Genomic DNA, 14487 nt, shown 5'->3' with positions numbered 1-14487 from the left:
TGGCTTCACAGGGGGCAGGGTGCTAGGAGCCCTGACACCTGGGTCCCGTGCCTAGTTGTGGGGCAGCAATGGTGACCTGGGTTCTGTCCTTGGCTCTCAGCTCCATGTGGCCAGAGCCAGATTCCCCTCTCCTCAAGTCTGGAGACCCCTGATGCCCCCCTGACGCCCCCCTGACTCCCCCACAACCCACTCAGCCTCATGGGCCCAGGCCCCGGGGCTCACTCACCTGCAGCCTGGGTGCTGCGGGGGCCTCTGTGCTGTGCCCTGGCTCGTGGCCCCCAGGCAGGGAGGGACAGCACAGGGCAGGGCCTGGGGGCTGTGCAGCCAATGGGGCTCCCAGGCAGGGCCGACGCTCCCTGTACCCAACCACAGCCGGCTTCCCCCCGCCCAACCGCCAGCACCAGGCACCTACCCCAGTGGCGGGGGGCGGGGAGTGCATCCAGCTGTGCTGGCTGGGGGGTGCACAGCTGGAAGGGGGCCCAGGAGTTGGGCAGGGGGAGCAGAGGATCCAGGTCACAGAGGCCTCCCTGGTTGCTGTGCCACCTGCCTGCGGTTCACCGGTGCTTGTACATGTATACCCATGCACACACCATCACCACGCCACCCTGGCTGTCCTGGAGCAGCAGGTTTGGGGACAGGGCCCCGGGGCTTTTTATTGTTGGGAGGGGGGGATTACAGGTGATCGTTGAAGACCGCCCCGCCCCACCCTGCCCCACTCCACCCCACCCCAAACTGGGTAGAGCCTCCCCTTGCCTTTCAGCCCTCTCCACCCCGTCTCCACCATGGGGCTACAAGGGTGGGGGTTGCTCTGGTGCCTGGACAGCCACAGACTGCAGCCCCTTCAGCTAAGAGTTGGCCAGGCCCTTCAGGATGCCAGGTGCCTGGTTACTCCAGGAGGGGAGGGGTGTGAGGCCTGTGCAGACCCTGTGAGCGGGCGCAGAGCCCCATGGGCTAGAGGTAGAGCCCTGTGGGCCCACTCCAGAGCTTGTGCTCCAAGCCCAGCTCCAGGGCTCAGGACAGGGAGGCCTCTCTCCCCCCCTCCCCGCCCCACCAGGCTCTTGGCTTCCTTGAGGCACTAGGGCAGGTCCCTCCCTAGCCCAAGCCCCCACTGCATGGTAGCTTGGACCCCCTGGCCTGATTCCTTACTGCCCCCTCCCATGCCCCCTGGCTGGGCTTGGCGATGTGATGCCCACAGCGGGATTGGAACCTGTGCCCCCACCACCACCAGCATCTCAGTGACGCATGTCTCCCCCAGGCCCTTGAGCCCGGCTCCCGCCCGCACCGTCTGGTTCTGCTCTGACTCAGGGCAGCTTCCAGCACCTGCCGCTTCCGGGCATGGGGCTGGATATGGGGTGGGGGGGTAGTGGCGGTGCCAGTGCTTGGGTTTGGCCTGGGCATCCATTGGCAGCTAACTCCCCTCCACCTTCCTGCCCCCCAGACTGGGCCCGTCCAGCCCAGGCTCTCAGCTCAGATGGAGGTAAAGAGGTCTAATGCCCTGGGTACCACCATATGACCTGCTCCTGCCAGGCTAGGAGGGTATGGGTTCAAGTCCCAAAGCTCCGAGTTCCCTGCTGTGGAGGCTGGGCCTGTCTGAGCCAGGTGCCCCTGATCCCCAATGCTGAACCTGGGGGGGGTTGAGTTGGGCCTTCCAGCCAGGACCCTGCTGGGGTTTGCCAAGTGCCCTCAAGACTCAGTGACAAGGTGTTGTCGCTCAGTCTGAGCTCCCTGGCCCGATTGAGGCCCACGGAGTCACCCCACACCCACGGGGCCTTCTCTGCCCACCCCCAGTCCCAGAGAGCACCAAGACATGCCATTAGTAAGACAGTGGAAAGAGTTTATTGGTAGTGTTGCCCTTTCACTTCGGAAAGTACAGACTTTTTCCCTTTTTTTAATACAATCGTCCGGTTTTGTCCTGAAAAATGGCTGTGGTCTGGAGAGGATGAAGGTGATGGGGCAGAGGGGCACAGTGACACCTGTATTCCAGCCACATGGGGAACTGGAGCAGGATCGCTGCAGCCTAAGTGCTATCCTTGGAGATGGGGGCTGATGCCCTCCCCACTCCCTCAACTAGAGAATGTGGCTATATTTGACTTGCCACTTTCTGGCCTCCGCCGGTGTGGGCAGTTCCCTATGGGGCAGGATGTCCCCAACACTTTCATGAAGGTGGGCTATTTTTGCTGGGCCATAGCAGATGAGCAGCAGCACAGCTTAGCTGGCATCATTCTTGGCAGCGGCTGCTTTGGGCAAAGCAAGCTAGCGGGTGGGGCTTGAACCCAGGTGTGCCCTTGTTGTCTGGGTTGTTGGACTGCCCAGTGCTGGGAGCTGCTGATCTCGGTGTGAGGCTTTCAGCCTGGGCATTACATAGGCATGGATTCCCAGACAGCACTGGGAGTTCGGGGGCGACAGACCCACTGGAAGAGGTGACCCATAGTGTATGGTATCCCATGCTGGGAGCTCCAGGTGATGCTGCTCTTATGTATGGGCTTTGGAGGAGGGTGGGGAGCATCTCCTGGAGGTGGGTCTGAACACAGTGCTGCTCAAACCTGCCTTGTCACTGCAAGTCTTCATGCCCCAGGATCTTGGCAGCTTTAGGCAGTGCTCCCTGCTCCAAGTGCTGTCCTGCTGCTGTATCACCCTGACCTATGTGCTTTCTCCCTGCCTCCTGGTCAAGTGCACCGTGGTCCTGTAGACACACTACAGGACAGCCACAGAGAGTGGCAAAACCAGGAGATGGGACAGCCAGAAGGTCTCTGGCACCTTTGGTTTTGGATCAAGGAGCCAGCAAGGCACCAGGTCCCACAATGCAGCCCTGAAGCTGGTGACATCCATGTAAAGTCAGCCACGAGTGTCGGGGCTGGGTGAGAGCTCAAACCTTGTTCCCAACCCAGCGGGGCAGGTACTGAAGTCTGGGAGCAGGGAAACCCCATGGAGAGGTGGCCTTAGCATGGCCAGCTTCTCCTTGGGTCTTGAGCTTCCAATTCTCAAAAACTCCCTCCCGCCATGGTCAGAGCTTGGATGGATCTTCATCTCAACAGGCCCTGTCTAGGGGGTGGTTTAGATGAAACATCAGCTGCTGGTGTGAGGATCTGGGAATCTCTGTAAGGGCCAAATGCTTGCCTTGGATCCATCCTGTACTTGTTTTATGTGGGGAAGGATCACCAATGCTAGAGGGAAACTACTGGGAGGATCTCATAGCTGAAGGGGACAGACCCTGAAGTAAATCCACCAAATATGACACACGGGCATAAACCATGCCCGTTGATTCATGGAAAGGAGTTCATGCCAACCCCTAGCTCCTTTCCATGAATCAACGGTCTCAGTCAAGTCAACCAATGATTGAGGCATGGAGAGCTGATAGCCAAAAGCATGGGGGGGGCGGAGTTGGCTGGTGGTGGTTCTGGTGGCAGGTATCGCAAAAATTGGCAATCGAGAGCAGTGTGCATGTGTTTGCATGTGCATATATACAATATATATTAAAATATACAGATTATAAATACCCAAAGACTTTCCCAGGCATTATTTATATCAGTATACAATGTACTCCAGTACGAGGATGGGGGCAGAGGGACAATCATTTTGGGGGATGGGGGAGTGGGGGAAATGAGTCCAAGTGTTTGGCGCTGATGGCTCCAACCCAAATGCTGGTTTGATGGCATCAGAAAGGGGCAAGAGATGCCAGTCATGGCAGTAGCTGACACCTGTCTAGGGCAGATGGTTTGAGAGGAAAAATGTGGAGAGCAGGAGTGAAGATCTCTCTCACTGAAGTGCCCCCAGTGGCCAGGCATCTTGGTTCACTGAATCCACAGGGTGCAGGGAGGGGGTGAGAATGAATGCAAGCCAACCCCAGCATCTCCATCCCTGGTCTGTGCTCAGGCCAAGATCTTCTTGGAGAGGACAGTAGGGAGCAGCACTTCCTGTCTCTTCACCCACCTCACCCAGAGCTAAGCAGCACCTGCTTCTTTTTCAAGGATGATGGTGGTCTTCTCATTGCCACGTGGTCTCTGCTCCTTGGCCACAATGCCGCCAGGTTGTCCTTTCAGACACCCGAGATCCGTCCCCAGAGGGTGCAGGTGGTACAGCAGGTCCCAATTGGTGACCCTCAGCATGTGTCCTAGGGTGGTGGGGTTACTGTAGGGGCTGTGGAAGAGATGAGGGTTATGGCCCCTGCAGCACTATCTCACCAGGAGATGCGAGATGTGGGGTCTACCACCACCACCACACAGCAGCTCAGCTAAGTTTTTCCCAGGGGAACCCCTTGTTTTGGAGGAACTTGTCCCCCTCCACATGGAAGCATGCTGGGCCTGGAGACCCCATGGGCCAAAGCATCAGCTGGCCTAAATCCATGCAATAGTGTTTCCTCATGGGCTCTTGTGAGTGGCTCAAGGCTTATCAGGGGATGGACTGGATTCTCCACAGCTGGGCAGGTTGCTCCCTGCTCCCGTCTTGTGTTCTAGGCTGGTTCTTCCATGCCTGGTGCCATCTGGCAGTGCCAATGCAGAGGGGTCCCTGCTGAGTGTCGCCAATAGTGCAGACAGACCAGCTTCTAGCATGCTTCTGCTGAAGCCTGTGGAGCTGTGGCCTCACTGTTGCTCCCCATACCAAGATGGATTAAAAGAACATTGAGCAGACTCATGGTGTCAGCTATGGGTGGATCTGATATGCTGATGGGACTTACACAGGGCTTGCTGGGCCATGAATGTGGCCTGCTCCAAAGTATCTTTGTCTGCTGATCGCTCTGGGGGACAGATATTGTTGCAGAGGAATGGGGCTGTGCAGACTCAACCCCATCATGTCTGGAGATGAACCTTCTCCATATGGTACAGGGCTCATTCCTCCACCCCCTGCTCTCCCCCAGCTCCACCTGTTTCCTGGCTACATGGCAGCTCTTGCTGGGGAGATGCGAGGTGGGTGGTGATTAGCTAAGGAAACTTCTCTTCTGATGATGGGCCAGGAGGAAATCCAGCCGGACAAGCAGGGACATGAGATAGGTGTTCCTGGGGTCCTGACGGATGCAGGAAGTTGGCTGTTCCACTCCATCACAGACCTGGAGGCAGCAGGTCTTGCCTTGCTCTAACTTCGCTATGGCCCAGCAATCTGTAGTGTTATCTTCCAGAACTTAAAGCTTAGTGGGAAGCTCCCCAGAAGAGGGGAGGTCCGGGGCTCTGTTGACACTGTTAAGGGTTTAAATAAATAATATCTAGAGGACAAAAAAAATACAATACGATCTCTGACTGAGTGGGCTCTTGGCGCCCTGCCTCCTCCCCGCACCAGGAGCCTGGACAGAGGAGTTCCCTTTGGAGCTGGGAGACATAGGACTCCAACTCTCCCGGCTGTAAATGGATGCTCTCATGGTCATCGGGGATGTGCACACACAGTGGGGAGAAGGACACAGCTCCTTGTGTCTCTGAGTGTGATGAGGGTAGGTTGGTTGGCTGGCCACAAGCGGTCCAGGCTGGCCTGGGGCAGTTTGGTTTGGCCATAGGTGGTCTGGGCTGGCCATGGGTGGTCAAGTTGGCCATGGACAGACTGGGTTAGCCAGATACAGTCTGGGTTGGCCACGGGTGGTCAAGGTTGGCCATATGAAGTCCAGGCTGGCCTCAGTCACATTCCTGCCCTGCCGCTTCTCCTGGATGCAGCACTGAGTTCTCTTGTGTGCAAAGCCTCAGGGCAGGGTCATGGGATGCACAAAGGCAGTGACGAAGGGGCAGCTGAATGGAGCAGCGGTGTCCCTGTCATGGCCGGTGCCCATGGCAGATGCTCAGTAGCTAGGGAGCCATCTCCTTGGATGCAGGAGGTGTCCCAGGTCCATTGTAATGGGTCCCCCCAGCCTGAGTGTCTCTCCCCAAGGAGGAGGGTTGATGGCACCACACCTCTGCCATGGCCAGCAGTGGACCCCACCCCTCATCACTTGCCGAGGGCCTCTCCAAAGAGGAGGGGGGGCTGCAGGCCAGGGGCAGTGGTCGGCTCCTCAGGCTCACTGTCCGTGCTGCTCTCTTTGCCTGAGCTCCCGGCACCCCGCAGGAAGCGGGTGTTGCGGGGTGACAGTGGGTACAGCACATCCTGGAGAGCGCCCACCCCCATGGGGCTGGCCAGCAGCTCCTCGTCCGATGAGTGCAGGGAGTCGTCGTCCACTGCCAGGTGGCTCACGATGTGGATGCCGTCGAATGCCATGGAGTCCTCAAAGGGCTTTGGACCCTTCATCAGGCGGATCTGTGGTGGGGGGCAGGGGTTAGTCATGCAGCTGGGCCAACCCCAGAGGGAGTCCAGATGGGTATGGGCTGGATTAGCTGGGTAGTGCCAGCTAGTCCAGCCCCTGGCTTCAGGCAGCATCAGCTCTGTCCAACCCCCCAATCCTCCCAGATAGGCCTTGGTCTGACTGATCCCACAACAATCCTATGGCCCAACAACCTGCCCCACTGCCCCCCGAGCCTCTGAATCTGCCCCAGGGGAAGCCAGGGGCTGAGGGCTGACAGGGTCTGGAGGCTGCCAGAAGAGGCTCAATGCACTACAGAGACCACAGGCAGAGGCTGGGCCCCTGCTGCAGAGAAAGGGGAAACCCACCCCCCAGTCCATGCTGATCTGAGCAGGGGTGGGGAGGGGGGAGGTGAAATTCTTTCCTGACCCCAGTAGAGCATCAGGCTGAGCCTGAGGGGAGGGTGAGACCCTCTAGCCAGGACCCTCTGGGGTTGAGTCCTAAAAGCACTGGCACGGTTCAGTCACCACCCCCAGCCTGGGTTGCAACCAGTGCCCATGCTGCTGTGGGTGGAAGAGGCAGTGGTCATGACCTGGCCAGAGGAGGAGAGGGAACCAGAGGGCATCTGGCTTTTCAAACCCCCTACAGGATGTGGCAATGGACCGACTCCCAGTCTGGGAGCAAGAAGGCCCCCGCCCCCACCCACACACACATGTGGCACCAGGCATGGGAGGAGCATAGGACAGCCAGGAAGGGCAACCAGACCAGATCAGTTTGCCTGGGGAGATGTTCCCTTGGCTCTTGTGGCGGATGGGACCCATCACAGCAGCGCCTACCAGCCTCACCCAGAAGCACCCCCAGGCATGCTGGCTGCTGTACATACAGCGACAAACTGTATGTACAGAGCTCCCAACAGCTCTGGGACCCCATGTCCCGATGAGTCCCAGAGAGAACCCAGTCCCCAGCTTTGCCTCCTGCCCCCTCACCAGGAATCTGTGCGTGACAGGCTTGGGCACTGAGGCCAGGGCTGACTCAGAAGCTCCCTGTGATCTCTATCAGCCACTCTGTAAATCAGTGACTCGAAAGCCCCCAGCACTGGCTGTTCCTGGCCTGTGTAGGCAGCTGCGGTCTGCCGCAAAGGCAGCGATATGAAAGAGGGAGGGGGCAGACCCGGTGATCTCTCTTCCCATCCTCCCCCCGACTGCCTACAACTTCACTGCCAGCACTATTCCTCATCCTCGGGGGCTGGGACAGTAGCAGGGGCAACATCTGGCTCAGCTGCGGCCCACGTCCTGATGTTTTGCTGGATTTGCTACTAGGAGAGTTGGAGATGGAGGAGATGGTGGAAGAGGGGCTGCCGGTTGCTTCTGCAGCTTGTGGGACTATGTGATCCCACAAGCTTGTGCCTCTATCTGCCCATTTTACAACCAGGGAAAGTGAGGCATGGAACAGGTTAAGTGACTCACCCAGGCAGGAGAGGCAGAGCTAGGGGCTGACTGCTTGTCTCTGGACTCCCCAAAAGCTGCACCACCCTTCCCACCAGGCAGGGGGATGGGCAGCCCAGAGTCCCCCACAGAGAGGCTGGCTGGGGAGGGCTGGGCCAATCCAAGCTGAGCACAGACCCCTTTCCTAAGCTCTGGGCTGTGCTACCAAGGGGATGGATGAGCCTCAGGGTCCTCAGCCAGGCAGGGAGGGGGAGTGCGGCCAGGGAACTCCACCCAGCCAGGAGCCCTGGGGGAGGAGGGGGTAGTAGGGGCTGCAGTGCCACCACAGTCCCAGAAGCTGGGGGCAGGGGCCACTCACCTCAGCCTTCAGCTCATCGATCTGGTCCTTGAGCTCCCGGATGTACTGGGAAGAGTCCGAGTTGTTCAACTGCCCCTGGATCATGCCCTCTTCCCTCTGTGGGTGGAGATACAGCATGGTTATGACAAGGGCTGGGGGTAATAGATCCTCCAGTACTCCCCGGATTTTCCACTCACTTGGATCTCTAGTTCGGCGATCCGCTGCCGCATCTCTGCCACGGCTGCCATGCTGTCAGCTTCCCGCAGCCTCACGGCCATCACCTCCTCTTTGCTCTGTGGGACAAATATGTGGCATTGGGGAGGGGGACCAGGGCATCAAGCCCCCCCTCTGTCCCCTTCCCAAGACAACATAGGGGGCAGGCCTGTCCCCAAGCTGCCTGCTGGAAGGTATCCCATACTACAGACGGGGCTGGGGGTATCACTTGCTGGACATACAGCTCCTGGCGCAGTAGGACCAGATTCCAGCTGAGGCCTGTGGAGCTTTGATTTCCATTCTCTCTGCCACCACCAACCCCTGGGGCTCAGATCCCTGGGGCTTGGGGGTGGGCACAGCCCGCCACCAGGTCAGTAGGATGGACCCCTGCTACCATTCCTGGCCCACCTTGCACTCGGACTCGGCATGTTTGCGCTTGGTCTCACTCAGCTGTGTCTGCAGCCCCTTGTTCTGGGCCGTGATGTACTGCAGCTTCTCCTGCAGCCCCGCGCATGCCTGCTCGGTCCGTGTCAGCAGGTTGCTGTGGATCTGGTCCTGGGAGGAGGGAGATGGTGGGGAGAGCTTAGGGGGGCCCTGGGTCCTTGGGTATCTCCTCACCTCAACCAGCTACTATGCCCCTTGCATCTGCACTCTGTGATGGCCCTGTGAACCCCAACCCCCACTCTGGCACTGGCTGGCCCTACCCTGGCCACTGGGGTTCCTGCTATGTTAGGAGCTTGGGGCTTCCCATGCTCCAAGTCCTGGCAAGGGGAGCTGTGCCTGGGGCCCTGGCTGGGGGTGAGTACTGTCCCCCACACTCCTGGGGTTTCCAAATATGCCACAACCCAAGAGAATGTGTTCTCCCCACCCACAATGTACCACGCACCTCATGGACACACATGGCACTGGCTGCAGTGCTGTCCGCACCATGCTTGCCCTGCACAAGCATCTACCCCAGTTCTCCTGCAGCATCACACGCATGCAATACCCAGGTGTCTGGGACACACAACCCCACAGAACCCAGGTGTCTGGGACACACCACAACCCAGGCGTCTGGGGGACACAATCCCACACATGCAGAACCCAGGCATCTGAGACAAACATGCACATGTACAGAACCCAGGTGTCCAGGACACACACACACACCAGGCATTTGGGACATACAATCCCACACATGCAGAACCCAGGCATCTGAGAAAGACGCACAGAACCCAGGCATCCTGGACACACAACCTCCCAGATGCACAGAATACAGGCATCCAGAACACCCCCCCCAGCCATCCACACCCCTCTCTTTCCTAAGTGTCACCACAACTGCCCCCTCTCTGCCAGCCCCAACCCTGGTGCCCACCTCCCCGGCCCACCTGTGTCTCAAGCTCCACAACCCTCTGGCGCAGCCGGTGCAGCTCGGCTTGGGCCTGGGCCTCACGCAGCCGTGTACCCATCAGCTCGTCCTGCAGCTCGCCCAGCGCTGCCTTGCGGGGGGACTCCTTCCAGCGTCCGCTTGTCCGTGTCACATGTGCCTGGGGTGGGGGGTGTGGGTGAGACCCTGGGGCCAGGGGCTGGTTAGAACCCCCACCCCACCACCGTCCAACCTGAGACCTCCCTGGACACCATCAAGGAACAGAGGGTTCCTCCCACTCTGACCTGCTGAAGGGGAAAGCCTGAAGAGAACCCAGGAGTCCTGACTCTCAGCACAAGTCACACCCCACTCCTCTTCCACGGCTGGAAGAACCCAGGAGTCCAGGCCCTCAGTGACCCTCTGCTCTAACCACTGCATCCCACTCCTCTATTGGAGCTAGGAGGGAACTCAAGCATCCTGGCTCTGAGTGCCTCCCCCACCTCCTCCAACCAACTCACTCCTGGAACTGGGAGAGAATGCAGGCATCCGGGCCGCAATTGCCCGCTCTGCTCTAATCACTGTGCCCCACTCCCCTCTTGGAACTGGGATAAAACTGAAGCATCCAGACTCCCAGTGCTCCCCTGCTCCCTCCTGCATCTGGGGAGAAGCCAGGCATCTGGGCTCCCAGCCCCTTGTTTTGTTGGGCATCCTGTTGGATGTCAATGCCATCCCTATCCAGGCTCTCTCTGGGCTGACACAGACCTGGGCACCTGGCTGGGCTGGTGGGGTGTGGGTGGGGCATTAGCTGGGGTGTGGGAGGGGAGAGGTGCACAGAGATCTGGGGGCCAGGTGGATATGAGTGGGGGGAGCTGCTACCTGCCAGGTGTCGCTGAGGTCCTTGACGTGCTGCTGCAGATCGCGGAGCCCGGTCAGGGCCTCAGCCTCGCGCACGGTCAGTGCCTTCAGCTCCTCCTGCAGCCGCGCCACATTGTTCTCATCGGGCAGCAGGCTGTGCTTCTGGAGGGTTTAACGGGTGTGGGGGGGTCAAAGCAGCACCCGCAGACCCCCCACCTGGCCTTGTCCCGTGATCCATGGCACCGTGCTTTGGGCTGGGCCCCAGGGGGGTTGGGGTAGCTTGATCTCATCTCCAACCCCCCGCCCCCCATAATCTTAGGTTTCAGTGCTAGCAACAATTCCCTTGGTCAGGCCCTGCTCTCAGCTGCCCCACCAGCTCACCCACCTCCAGCTCATGGAAGGATTGGGGGCTGGAATCTGGTTCCCAGGGGGTTGATTTGGCATCTGGCACTGGACAGAGAAGCAGGCAGGAGCAGATAGGAATGAGCCGGGTTGCGGGGGGAAGAAGCACAGCCTATCTACACACTGGCTGTAGCCCTGTGCAGCTCCCACGTGCCAGGATCAGGCCCCATGCACCAGAATCGGGTTCCAAGATTGAGCCCTGTGCTCCCCCCCCATGCTAAGATCAGGCTCTGTGCTGCCTCCCAGAAACAGACCCCATGTCTTTCCCATACTCGCCAGGGTCAGGTCCTGTCATACCCCAAGATTGGGCTCTGGGCCCCACCCTCCCACCCTGACATGCCAGGATAAAGCCCTGTGCCACCCCCACGAATCAGGCCTTGTGCCGCCCCCACACCCCAGGATCAGGCCCTGTGCTCCCCTTGCACTCCAGGATCAGGTTTCATGCCACCCCTAACACCCCTGGATCAGGCTCCATCTTGTCTCTGCACCCCAGGATCGGGCCCTGTGCTGCCTCCATGCAGACCCACAGGCTGGAGGACAGGGCTCTGTGGTGCTGGATCTGGGCACAAGAGGCACAGGTTTGGCAAACCCTGCTCAAATCCACCCCCCAAACACCATGAAGGACGCCACAGCTGCCCCCCCCCCGGGGGGCAGCAACCACACCACTTGGTGACACCAACCCCGCCAGGGCCTTTTGTTCCCAGGCCCAACAAGGCCTCCGCAGCAGCTTCACCCCCTCCTGCAGCTTGAGACTGATGCCGCAGCTGAGGGTGCTGCCTCGCACCCCTTCTCACACCCTGAGTGTGGTCACGGCTGCCAGCGCTGCAGCCGGAAAGGCAGACGCAGGGGATTGGGGTGTTAAAGAGGGAGGGAGCAGTTCTCACGGCTCTGGGCTGCTCCCCCCACTGCCTCCTGCCCATCCCCAGGCAGAGCTCCAGGGCTCAGCTGGGACCCTTCAGCTTGAGCCCTGCTTTCCCAGGCCCATGTGTAATGTCAGTTGTTTCCCATGTGTAATGAATATTATTCTTCCTTCCCACCAGGCTGAGGAAGCAGAGACATCAGCCATGGGGGCCCTCAAAGGGGCCACAAGGTAGGGGATAAGGGAGGCTTTTGCCCATGAGCTGCTGGGGCATAAATGACTGAATACCGCCCCCTTCCGCCCACCACTGCCCTGGTGTTACTGCCCAGTCTCACATTCATGCCCAGAGCCAGGCAGAGCCTACTTAGCTTCCCAGCTAAGGAATTTCTGGGAATTGCAGCCCAGGGATCTCCTGGGACTCCAGTCCAGGGATCTCCCAAGATCCTACTGCAGGGATTTCTGGGAATAGCAGCGCAGGGATTTCCTGGGATCCCAGCCCAAGGTTCTCCCCCCATTCCTGTGCAGCCCTAGCATGGCCAGTCCCTGCCCAGCCCGCTGTTTGCTAGGGGCCCAGCTTTGCTTTTGTGCAGCAACTGAAACCCAGCTGACGCATGGCCTCCAACCAGGCAGGAAGGAAATGGTTAAAAAGCATGGCCGGGGGGGGGGGAGCAAAGTGTTCCGTTATGCTCAGCCCAGATAGCCATCTCCCGAGGTTTGCAAATCTAATCCGAGGAGCAACCACAGAGGAACAAATCAAGCAGATATAGCAGTGCACCACGCAGAACAGGCTGGGGGAGAAGATGAGACAGAGAATCTGCCCTACACTGTACATCACATCCCTCAGAAAGATGTGCCCAAGAGGGGTAGCTGACATGTGTTAGGGGGGTGAGGAGGCTTATATCAGCCCCAGAGAGATCAGGAAGGCAGGGAATGGGGTAACAGCATAGCTGGGCTGGGAAGGGGACCTCCTGGCTCCTTCCTTGCACTGGATCCCAGAGTGGCAGATCCCTTGGAAAGCTGACCAGTGATCCCCATGTGCTCCAGGCCAATGATGCGAGAAGCCCAGGGGCTAGCAGTGGTCAGGTCCCCTGGGCAGTAAACCAGGTCACAGCACAAAAGCTAAGCAGGGTTGGTCCAGGCTCATCTGTAGAAGAGGACCCACCAAGGGGGCTGGTTTTGAAGCAACTCCCCCAGAGGGCTGGAAGGGCCTCTGGAGGGGCCTAAAACCCTTGAATCACCCATCTCCTTGGGATCTCAGTCAACTTTCTGCAGCACCAGGCATCTTCATTTCCTGTCCTAAACTCTTACCCAGAACTGAGGCAATGTCACAGCCCTTTGCCTGTCCACACCAACCCTCCCCTGCGGCAGGGCTGTCTACTGGCAGCCTGTGGTCACAGAATCCTAAAGAAGTGGGGCTGGAAGGGACCTGCAGAGGTCACGTCGAGTCGAACACCCATGCCTGGAGCAGGAACAGCCCTGTCCAAACCATCCCAGACACATTCAACATCTAACATCTCAGTATAAAACTACTGTTAGCCCTGACACAGCACCAGATGTCACACCTGAACCTGCCACAGGGGAAGCCAGGGGACCACAGTGGCCAATGTAATGCTCCTGTCAAAGGCTGTTAATATACACTCAAGGGACCCAAGGCAGAGGCCATGCCTCTGTTGCAGAGGAAGACAACCCTACCTCCCCACCTGCCCCCAGCCCCAGTCAGAACCAATCTGGGGGTAAAATTCCTTCCTGACCCCAAATCTAGCATTGGTCTGAGCCTGAACAGAGGGGCAAGACCCTCTAGCCAGGACCTTCTGGGTATGAGTCCCAGCAGGAGCACTGGCACAGCCCAATCACCATCCCCAGCCTGGGCTGCGGCCAACACCCAGTGCCCCATAGGCTTTAACCCCTCTCTCCCCCACCCCCAACACATGTAGCAAAAAGGTGGGGGCAACCAGCAAAGTCCAGGAGCCTTGGAACCCCCTCGGGGTTAACTCGCAGGTCCTGGCCTTTTTCTTTGGACTGTTGTCTGGGGTCTCCTAGCTTCCCTTTCCTGTCCCCAGGGTGGGCGGGAGGAAGGGCATGGAGCAGCCCAGGGAGGCCTGTGGTATGTGTGCAGTCCCCAGCTGCTCACAAGTCAGACACTTCTTTCCCAGGCCAACATAGTAACAATGTCAGCTGCAGGGCAGTATGTTTCGGGGGAAGTAGATGCAATCTCTGGGAGTCACAGAGCTGCTCCCCCCATCCCCTGGTTATCCCGGCTGTGGTTATCAGAGCAGCACAGCGCCCGAGCAGGAAGGCTGAGCTCAGCTCATGACTTCCTTTGCTTTGGGTTGTGAAACCAGGGCTATGCTGATTTACTCTGGTCGGGTTCCAGGCCCCATCTGCCATTCCTCTGCGCCCCCCACACAAAGGACCCTGGCTCTCTTCTGCCTATGCAGGGTTGGCTTTACTCCATCCTTCAGTGCAGCCAATTCTGGGGCGAAGCACAACCTTCGCTAACTACACATCATATGCCAGTGGAGAAAGATCCCAGGTTCAGCTGAAAGGACAGGGAAGAGACTGAATGGGGGGTGGGTCTCAGGCAGGGGGGACAGCACAGTCACTTCCACCACCCATGGGGGCCCGTACACCCCAAATCCCCAACCCCCCCACCCCCACCAGTACCTTCTCCATGTCCAACACTTTGTCTTGCATCTCTTTGAGTGCACTCAGGGTCTCTGACTCCCTCAAGCGTGACTGCTCCAGCTCTGTCTCCAGATGGGTCACAAACTCCTCCGTGAAGCGGGGATTCCCCTGGGGGATGCACAGAGGGATTGGGGGGGGGGGGGGGGGGCTTATCGG

General features: G+C 59.0%; 1 protein-coding gene across 8 annotated transcripts in view; it reads right to left on the bottom strand.

Moving 5' to 3' along the window:
* Positions 1 to 1813: 1813 nt before the first annotated feature.
* EVI5L (ecotropic viral integration site 5 like) overlaps positions 1814 to 14487 on the bottom strand; it is a 58281-nt gene continuing 45607 nt past the window's right edge. For 5 of the 8 annotated variants that reach the window (XM_025192763.1, XM_025192764.1, XM_025192762.1 and 2 more), the window contains 7 exons: positions 14311 to 14439; positions 10407 to 10547; positions 9553 to 9711; positions 8597 to 8743; positions 8173 to 8268; positions 7997 to 8092; positions 1814 to 6210 (listed from right to left, as the gene is read on the bottom strand). In XM_025192763.1, coding sequence (XP_025048548.1) covers positions 5905 to 6210; positions 7997 to 8092; positions 8173 to 8268; positions 8597 to 8743; positions 9553 to 9711; positions 10407 to 10547; positions 14311 to 14439 — 1074 coding nt within the window. In that variant the 3' untranslated portion in view covers positions 1814 to 5904. The remainder of the gene's footprint in view (positions 6211 to 7996; positions 8093 to 8172; positions 8269 to 8596; positions 8744 to 9552; positions 9712 to 10406; positions 10548 to 14310; positions 14440 to 14487) is intronic. The other 3 variants (XM_025192761.1, XM_025192760.1, XM_006036467.3) reach the window with 1 other exon arrangement.

Source organism: Alligator sinensis, unplaced genomic scaffold, assembly GCF_000455745.1.
Source record: "Alligator sinensis unplaced genomic scaffold, ASM45574v1 scaffold1892_1, whole genome shotgun sequence".
NCBI lineage: Eukaryota > Metazoa > Chordata > Crocodylia > Alligatoridae > Alligator > Alligator sinensis.
This window is presented reverse-complemented; position numbering and strand designations above follow the sequence as displayed.